Source organism: Aricia agestis, chromosome 14 (genome assembly GCF_905147365.1).
Source record: "Aricia agestis chromosome 14, ilAriAges1.1, whole genome shotgun sequence".
NCBI classification, from domain to species: Eukaryota; Metazoa; Arthropoda; class Insecta; order Lepidoptera; family Lycaenidae; genus Aricia; species Aricia agestis.
This window is the reverse complement of record NC_056419.1, coordinates 486,556-495,560: the sequence shown is the minus strand read 5'-3', so window position 1 is coordinate 495,560 and position 9,005 is coordinate 486,556. Positions and strand designations below refer to the sequence as shown.

At 43.7% G+C, this 9,005-nt stretch overlaps 1 protein-coding gene across 1 annotated transcript; it reads right to left on the bottom strand.

The window, feature by feature from the left end:
• Window positions 1-98: 98 nt before the first annotated feature.
• Window positions 99-8,474, bottom strand: LOC121733906 (organic cation transporter protein-like). Its single transcript, XM_042124307.1, has 9 exons — window positions 8,028-8,474; window positions 4,964-5,162; window positions 4,580-4,680; window positions 4,096-4,250; window positions 3,255-3,514; window positions 2,567-2,824; window positions 1,894-2,005; window positions 899-1,095; window positions 99-347 (listed from the first exon to the last, which is right to left on the bottom strand). The coding sequence occupies exons 1-9, from the start codon at window positions 8,438-8,440 to the stop codon at window positions 99-101; spliced, it is 1,944 nt and encodes a 647-aa protein (XP_041980241.1). The 5' UTR covers window positions 8,441-8,474.
• Between the last annotated feature and the right edge of the window lie 531 nt (window positions 8,475-9,005).

The window sequence follows — 9,005 nt, the reverse complement described above, 5'->3', positions numbered from 1 at the left end:
TTCTGTTGCTCCTTAGTGAAGTCCTTAGTTGTAGCACCTTTGATACTATTTTGTATTTCATTTTGCGTTTCCTTTTCTCATCTTCTGGGGCTGGTGCGTCAGAACCGCGTATTGAGGTTGTGATGTTGTCTGTCGTGCGTGCGGCCGAGCGTGTCGGCGGGCGTGGCGAGGGGCGTCACTCGCGGCGAGTGGACGGGCGAGTGCACTCGCGAGTGCGCGGGCGTCCGCGGCGGCGCGCGCAGGCGCTCGGCGGCGGCGGCGCCGGGCGGCAGCGGCGCGCGACGTGTCTCCGGCGCCAGCAGTACCAGCAGCGCCGCCGACAGCGCCGCGCCGCCGTACAGCAGAGCCTGCAAATCACAAAGCAAAAATATTCCGCAAAATGAATGTTTAAGAGATATTGGAGTCAGCTACTCTTAAATCGGACAGTTTTTATAACGTTGCAGTTTGTACCAACTCAATTAATTTAATTTCAATTGCTTTGTTTGCATTTAACATGAAATTAAAAGTGTTGTAACAGAGTACATGTAGTACTGTTTACGTTTTGCCGTTTTATTAGCAAGCAAATATTACATAAGTACTCAATTAAAGCGACTTCAACTAGAACTAAATAATATATTTTTTATGAATACAATATACGTTTTTTTTTTTCAATTAAAGAACGGGCGACTCACCTGCGTGGTGGGCGCGAGCAGCGGCATCTGCGGCGCGAGCGCGGAGCCGGCGCGGCCGACGAGCGAGCACGCGGCGAGCGCGGACGGCGGACGGCGGTGGGTAACAGCTCGACTCACCTGCGTGGTGGGTGCGAGCAGCGGCGTCTGCGGCGCGAGCGCAGAGCCGGCGCGGCCGACGAGCGAGCACGTGGCGAGCGCGGACGGCGGTGGGTAACAGCTCCACTCACCTGCGTGGTGGGCGCGAGCAGCGGCGTCTGCGGCGCGAGCGCGGAGCCGGCGCGGCCGACGAGCGAGCACGCGGCGAGCGCGGACGAGCGCACGGCGGTGGGGAACAGCTCGGCCACGAACACGTACAGCGAGTTGTACGCGAACGAGATCGCCAGCTTGCCCACGAAGTACAGACCCGTCACCGTGTTGCCGTGGGCTGGATCAACATGATATTAATATAGTTTATTACTACCTACATTATAATTTGGGTACAGAAAAGCGCTAGGAAAGCCGACCACACAACATGACTTTGAAATTTTGTGGTTTAACATAATTTCAATTGCTGTGCCGATAGAATAAAAAAATATGGGATCTTTTTAATAACGATAAAATTATAAGTAAGTAAGGTAAGAAATTAAGAACACCGCACGACCGATCGAAATCGAATAGTACCTACTGATTGACTTCATTACGTCTACAAACATTAATCACTTGACTGTAACAATTATTATTCGATACCATTTACTTGACTGGTAAAAACAACAATTCACAGTATGTATAATGCATTACTTTATATCGCTACGTTAACTTCCAAGTTTCAGATTACAAAATATTAAGGTGCGTCCACATTTGTATCATTTGCGCGATCAGATCTCCGTCGCGTATCATCGAAGCGTATGAAAATGATACGCGTATCATGATACGCCCCGATCGCTATTAACCGCGTATCTGATACGTGTCGTATCAAATACACACATGATCGGCAGAATGATCTAATAGGCGTCCACACTATGATACGCATACTTGATACGGCGCGATGATCGCGACGGAGATCAAATCGCGCAAATGATACAAAATATGTGGACGCACCTTTATATTCAGAGAAATTGATTCCTATGAAGATGGCGGACCTACATAATTTAGTCAAGTTACGTCAAACCCAGCCGACAGATCACATCACAGCTATGAGCTAACATTCAATTGACATAATCCGAAAATTACTTAAGATACATACAGACGAAGTACGGCGTGACGCAGGCGAAACCGCACACCAGGTAGGCGGAGAAGATGCTGCGCTTGCGGCCGAACCGCTCTAGCGACATCACGATCAGTAGCGACGCCACCACCTGCAGTTGTTCATGAAGGCTTATACTAAGCCCCAATTTCACCAACGACTGTTAAAGTTAACGCTAGAATTTATATCATGTTGCATCTTTCGTTTTTCTTATCAATGAAAGAGAAGACATGACATTTTAACAAGCTGTAACACTAACAGACGTTGGTGAAATTGGGGCTTAAAATTTTACTATAGGGGGCTAATTAGGCCAACACCATAAAGACTTGTCACTATTTTCAATCGCAGTGCTAGGTTTGATTCAGACCGCGACGCGACGCGTAGATGCGTTTCTAAAATATTATAGATTTGACAGATTCGCAACTCGCAAGACGTCTCACGCAATTGAAATCTGTCAAATCCATACAAATTTATGCCCCACCGCGCGTCGCCTCGCCTCGTCCCGTTGCGGTCTGAACTGACCCTTAGGATTTCTAAATTTGTACTGCATTTCAATTGTGTGAGACGTCTTGCAAATCTCTCAGAAATGCATCTACGCTTCGCGTTCCGGTCTGACTTAACCCTAATTCAACATTTTCGGCAAGTCCGGACGGCGCTAACAGTTTATACCGACCTCCATCAGCATGTTGAGCGCGAAGTTGATGTATTTGTCGCCGGCGAGCGCCACGGAGTTGATGGTGAGGCCGTAGTAGACGAAGGCGGCGGCGACCCAGCACCAGCTGCACACCGCCAGCCGCAGCAGCAGCGCGCGCGACCGCAGCACCGCCAGCCACGGGTTGGGCTCGCCCCTTGCTGTACTGCTGGCCCCTTCCCCCCTGTCACCCCGCGCCTCGCCCGCTATGGACTGCAGGAGCTTCTCGTCCAGTAGGACCTGACAAACAGAAGAGGCCCCGGAGTTGTGTACCTCTGACTAATTTAAAGCAAAAAATCATCTTTATCTCTGGCTGTCCGCAGACCTATCTTTTCACGCTTAAACGACTGAACTGTTTTAGATGGGTAAGGAGATTTGTGGTAAGGAGATACTTTAAAAGTCGGAAAAAGACATAATATTATGTAGTTGCGAAAAAAGTTTAGGGTTGAATCAGATTGCAACGCGACGCGTAGCGTAGTTATGTCTATTGTGGCGTAGCTATACATTTCTAAAGTATGGATTTGACAGATTTCAATTGCGTGAGACGTCTTGCAAATCTGTCAAATCCATACAAATGAAATGCAGCTATGCGGTCTGATTTAACCCCGCGACCAAACTACGTAGGTCCCCCATCTGCCTACAGCCTAGGAATCGACTTCTCTGATAGTACCTTATTCCACTGCGCCGCCTTCCTCACGACCGCCTGGGCGCGGTCCCGGCGGCCGGAGGCATGCAGCCAGCGCGCGCTGTCGTCGAGCAGCAGCCAGTACAGGGTGAGCAGTACCGCGGGCGCGTGTATCGTCCGCAGCAGCTCACGCCAGTAGCGCACGTTCGCCGCGAGCGCCGCGAACACGACCCCGCCCAGCCCGTACGTCACGCCCGTCGCGCACGCGAACGCCGCGCGCAACGACGGCCGCGCTAGCTCCACCGCTGAAACACACATTTTATTTATTTATTTTTATATAACATACGTAATTGTTATTGAAGATAATAAAGTCTCCATAAAAAACCATAAGTTCCTCTGTTTTACAATCTAACAGTATCGCAGTACGCGAACATAATAACTTACCACTTTCGATTATGTGGTAGCTCGCGTATCAAAACTAGCTTAGATCACGGAAGATTAATTTTAGTTTATGGAATGGAACAAAGATAAATATGCAGCACTATGTTAACTCAGATGCAGTAGCAGCGTTAGGGGGAGTCGATGCTAGACGACCGCCCAGGGCACCGGATAAAAAGGGGCACCGAAGGCAAACAAAAAGGGCGCTCCAAAAAGCACTACCAGCAACCTGCATGCTTAGCATAACAGCATTGGAAACGGAAAAGAATCGATATAGTGAGAGATTTTAGTAATAAAGTGGCGGATTTCCTTTGTTAATCCGTCACTTTGTCTATTCTTTCGAAAAAAGAAATTGCTTCCATGGTGACCATGCTTAGGGCGCCGAAATATCGCCCAGGGAGCCGGTAGAGCTAAAACCGACACTCCTTAGATGATTGTTAGAGCTTACCCATGACATATGCGGCGCTGTTGAAGCCGTAGCCGAGCGCGGCCTCGAGGAACTCCATGGCGAGGTAGAGTGGGTAACTCGGCGCGAACGACTTCACCACGCCCAGGCAGCCCGCGCACGCCACGAACACGCAGAATGCTGTGCGACGACCCCACCTGTGGAACCAGTAGCGGCGTTAGTGGGGGGGCGACCGCCTTGGGCGCCGGATAAAAGGGGTTGCTGAAGGAATACAAAAGGGGGGCCAATTTTTTCAGCACTGTCAGCACCCTGAGTGCCAAAGACATCTCGCCCAGGGCGCTGGTAGTACTAAAATCGGCTAAAAATATTTTTTTAATTATGCTACTCTCGTTAAAACTCGAGAAAGAACCGATTAGGTTAACGAACAGTCTTGAAATATTCGTGGTGAGTCTGGGGAGGTTTTGTAATAAGATTTAGGAAAGGACAAGACAAAGAAAAGGACCAAACGAAAAAAACAGTTACTCACTTGTCGCTCACGAAACCGGTGAGCAGCAATGAGACAGGTAGTGCCGCGTTGCGCACCGTGCCCACCAGCGTACGCTGCCACTCGTTACACGCCAGGTTGAACTGCACATCAATAGTTAGTTACACAAAACACATCAAATTTACTCAACCTCATTCTTTGAAAATTATGTCACTAGCATAACAAAACGTCCTCGATTCACTTTATTACTACGAATAAGGGCCAATTCAGACCGCAACGTTACGCGTAGATGCAGTTCTAAATTTGTAAGGATTTGACAGATTTCAACCTCGTGAGAAGTCTTGCAAAGTCAATTTAGAAATGAAACTACGCGTCACATTGCGGTTTGAATTGATCTTTAGAGTTTTCTTTAGGTTTTACACATACCTCAGCATAGATAGTCTCATGGTTCTGGTAGACGAAGGCGTCGCAGGGGACGGTGTCGGTGGGGTGGTAGTGGGTGACGTTGCAGGAGGCGAGCGGGAGGGGCGCAGGGCGGCGGCACTGCTCGTCCCCTAGCAGCGACAGCACTGTGGCGTTGTCCCACCCCGCGCCGCCGGGACCCTCGCACTCGGGCACCAAACATCTGGTTCAATGGTTTGTTAGTTTTCTGGTGAAGTTTATTTGAAACGAAGTTCCTTATCATGTCACGTCACACACGAAAGTGTGTATCACGTGTATCTTTCTCTCTCTCACACATTAAAGAGTGTGGTACAGTAATGATTTTTTTTAGTGTAAACAGGTTTTTTGTACATAAGAAATAACTTCGTTCCATCCGGGTGTCCCTTGACACCTCTCAATTTTTTTAAAATAAGGTGGCAAACGGGCAAACGGGTCACCTGATGGAAAGCAACTACTACCCATGGACACTCGCAACACAATAGAGCTGCAGGCGCGTCACCGGCAGTTTAAGATGGAATACGCTACAAAATTGATGTGTTACGATTATCTAATGCTTTTATGAGTAGTACTTAATATCTCAAGTTACAGCAGCCTATTAAAAATTGAATTTTAATGCGTTAGGGTAAATTCAGACCGCAACGCGACGCGTAGATGCATTTCTAAAGTATGGATTTGACAGATTCGCAAGACGTCTGACGCAATTGAAATCTGTCAAATCCATACAAATTTAGAAATGAACGTCGCGCTGTAGTCTGAATCAACCCTTAGGAGTGTGTACGTAAGTAGACGTCGCAGAAAAGAGTTGATTTTAAGAAAATTCTAATTCAATTTTTATTTTGCTTATGTGACTTAATCGAGATATTAAATCAAAAATATTTTGACTTTAATATTTCGAGGAGCTGAAGATTATTTGATACATTGATAAGTCTTTGTGAATGGTAAATTTTGTAATGATAAATATAGTTTGATAGCATACATAATTCAGATAAGAAGAGTGATCGTCGTTCGTACAAACCTATATCAACTAAATCTAGTAGGAATGTAAACAATACAACCATTACGAAAATCAGATAAAATGTCATTATATTCGTTAAATAAACGTTAAAAAAAACTGAATAAAACTTTTTGCAGAAGGAAAATCTAATATAAATGCAGATAAATAAAACAAAAATAGAGATTTGTCTTGGAATTCGAAATTAGTCTGTTTAACTAACATGAAATACATTGTAAATCTCGGTAGGTACGTAATGTCTCAGTCTAAGCTTCAGTTTTCACGAGTCATGGAGATAATAAATTATCTGATTTGCCTGATAAAAGTAATTAATATTCGCTTGTCACAGCATTACCTCAGATATCAAACGTAAAGCCAAATCCTGCAGAGAATAATAATACTGTACAAAATAAACAATTTGCTTTTCCTCAAAGATTTTCAGAATGCTTTAATGCAGCATTCTTAAAATTATTTTATTTGATTTGACTAATAAAACACTTTATATAGTGTATAATATGTATAATATAAATGTAATACATGCTGCCTATTAAATATGACTCTATGTCTTTAAAAATATCATGTGATAGGTTTGGAAATAAATGAAATATAAACGATTTACGAAATTAAGAGGATACACTAGACTCTAGAGCCGTTTTCCATACAAACGTTTTCCTCTGTTTCCTCCCTGGATAATGCCGGTAGAACTATATTTTTTTCCCGAAAATCTATGTCCAATATTAGTATGTTTTCTGTTTTTTTCATAATTTAATTATTATAAAAGTTATGAACGCTCAAAATTCCAAAAAAAATGGTCAGAATTTCCGTTGTGTTCAAATATCCAGAAAACTTTGGCTAGATTATACAAAAAAAAAAACATAGGAACACAGCTCAAGCCTTGCTTTAATTTTTAAATGAAAAAAGTATTTAAATCGGTTAAGTTTTAGAGAAGAAAGCAGCAGAAGATAACGAATAGTTGATTTTCTGCAGTTGTCTCTATCGCACTCTGCAGGGGGAGGTTTGAGGTAAGGGAGACAGCAATAGATATTACAAGTTTTTTTTTTAATTCTCTAGCCCTTGGTGTATCCTCTTAAGGTTAAATACAGCGGACTGTTCTCTGTAGATATCAGTAAAACAGCGTAAGAGCAGCGCAGCTATAGTTATGTTAATAATTACGACTCAGTGCCAATTGATGAATTTCCACTGTCGAGAAAATCCGAACCGGTGGTAGGCCTCATGTAGACGTTCTAAAAGTGTTAAGAGGGTGACTAACCCAAAAAATCAAACATCGTCCTTCTCTCTTCACACTCACGCCCGTCTTTCATATGCCAGGTGAAAATGACGACGCGGATTCATCGCCAAATTAGTTTTTTCTCAATAACTCGATAAATGTACAAAATTTTTAAAATCCGCTAGGTCGGTTTCTCAATGATAGAATTTTACTCAATGTTAATAAATATTAATAAAAATAAATATAAATATATTTATTATAATAAAAATAAATATTAATTTAGTTCAATGCAGGTTATGGCAATAAATGAAAAATTCGTGAAAATTAAATGCATCTTTGTGATTTTTTCTATCGAAAATTTTAAGATATCGTGTTTTTGCTCAGATCGAATTCTTGGAAATATAATGTACTATCAAATTTTTGAAAATGAAACAATTCGGGGCTTATTTTCAATATAGATACTTTATTGAAAATAAGCCCCGAATAAATATTTTCATTTCATGGGCTTATCGCGGAGATAAGCAACGTTGAATCCACAATTAATTTTTTCTCATGAAGATAAATTCATCGTTATTTTGAATGCTCCTCTGTTACTATAACTAATGTGACCGACTAAAGCGTGGAAACATGCTTCTGTATTGTTCCGAACACAATTAGTTCGCTTTCTTGAATTAACGGTTGTTAAATTTTACCGGCTTTGCACAGAAACGATATATTGTGTAGTTTACACGGTTGACGTCAAAATACAACCAACATTATAACCAACATTATTTAAGTAGAACTGAACAAAACAAAAAGTTTTATTGCACATGTGACCTTGATAAACATACCTGAAGGGAATTTGATCCGCGACGAAAATGTAGTTGAGAGAGTACATCGCAGAGAAGATGTTGGGGATGCAGAGCAGAATGAGGGTGTAGCGCTGGTAGAACCCAAACGGGCCGAGCTGATCCATCGCCCGCTCGAGCGCCTCCCCAGGATCCAACACTTCATCGAGCTTCCTCGAATTTCCCTCATCGTCGTTGTCTTCTTGTAAATCTGCTACATTAACTAAATCGTCTATCTTAACTTTTCTATCGTGTGTGTTGCTATCCGTAGCGTCTTCCACCTTTCGGCGGTATGTGCCAGAATCACTGTATCCATTGTTGAGCGCACCACTACCGCTGCCGTTTGCTTCTCCACTGGCACTGGGAGCATCGGTGAGTGTGACGTCACCGGCCGCGATCGCACCTGTCCGCGTCATGTCAAGCGCGACACTGACAGCCGCCGGCGCCGGCAGATGCGCGAGCGCCGCCGTATCTACCGCGATAAGCGTGTTGCAATATTCGACACCTCGACACCCAGTTTCACGATGCGATTATATGATGTAAAAGTTGATGAATAGTAATAAAATAAAAAACTTGAGAGGTGTCAAGGGACACCCGGATGGAACGAAGACATTTGTTATGACTTATGTATAAAAAACCTGTATACACTCCAAAAAAAGCAGAGAGAGAGACAGAGAGCTTACAAAGCACAAGCTTACAACTATAGCAAAAGCTGACATAGATCAAGATAAATACCGCATGTCATAGAAGTACACACACATGCGGTATCTATCTTCTATGTCTTATGTTCTGGCAAAAAGTGTCGTGCCGATTTTTTGGTCTTAATTTTTTCCGTCTAGCCCCCTTTCGCAACGTGCTATAAGGAACTTCGTTCCAATAATTTATTATAGTGAGTGTTCAGGTGGGTCGATGTATGAACTACGAGATTCCCGTGTCAGCCTACCTGGATGGATAGTGGATACTACATTACGGTATTTACTA

Coding starts and splice junctions, on each gene's coding strand:
- LOC121733906 (XM_042124307.1), bottom strand. CDS start 8,440: ATGACGCGGACAGGTGCGATCGCGGCCGGTGACGTCACACTCACCGAT. Junction 2,825..3,254: donor AGGCGGCGCAGTGGAATAAG/GTACTATCAGAG, acceptor TCTGTTTGTCAG/GTCCTACTGGACGAGAAGCT. Junction 1,096..1,893: donor CGTCACGCCGTACTTCGTCT/GTATGTATCTTA, acceptor ATGTTGATCCAG/CCCACGGCAACACGGTGACG.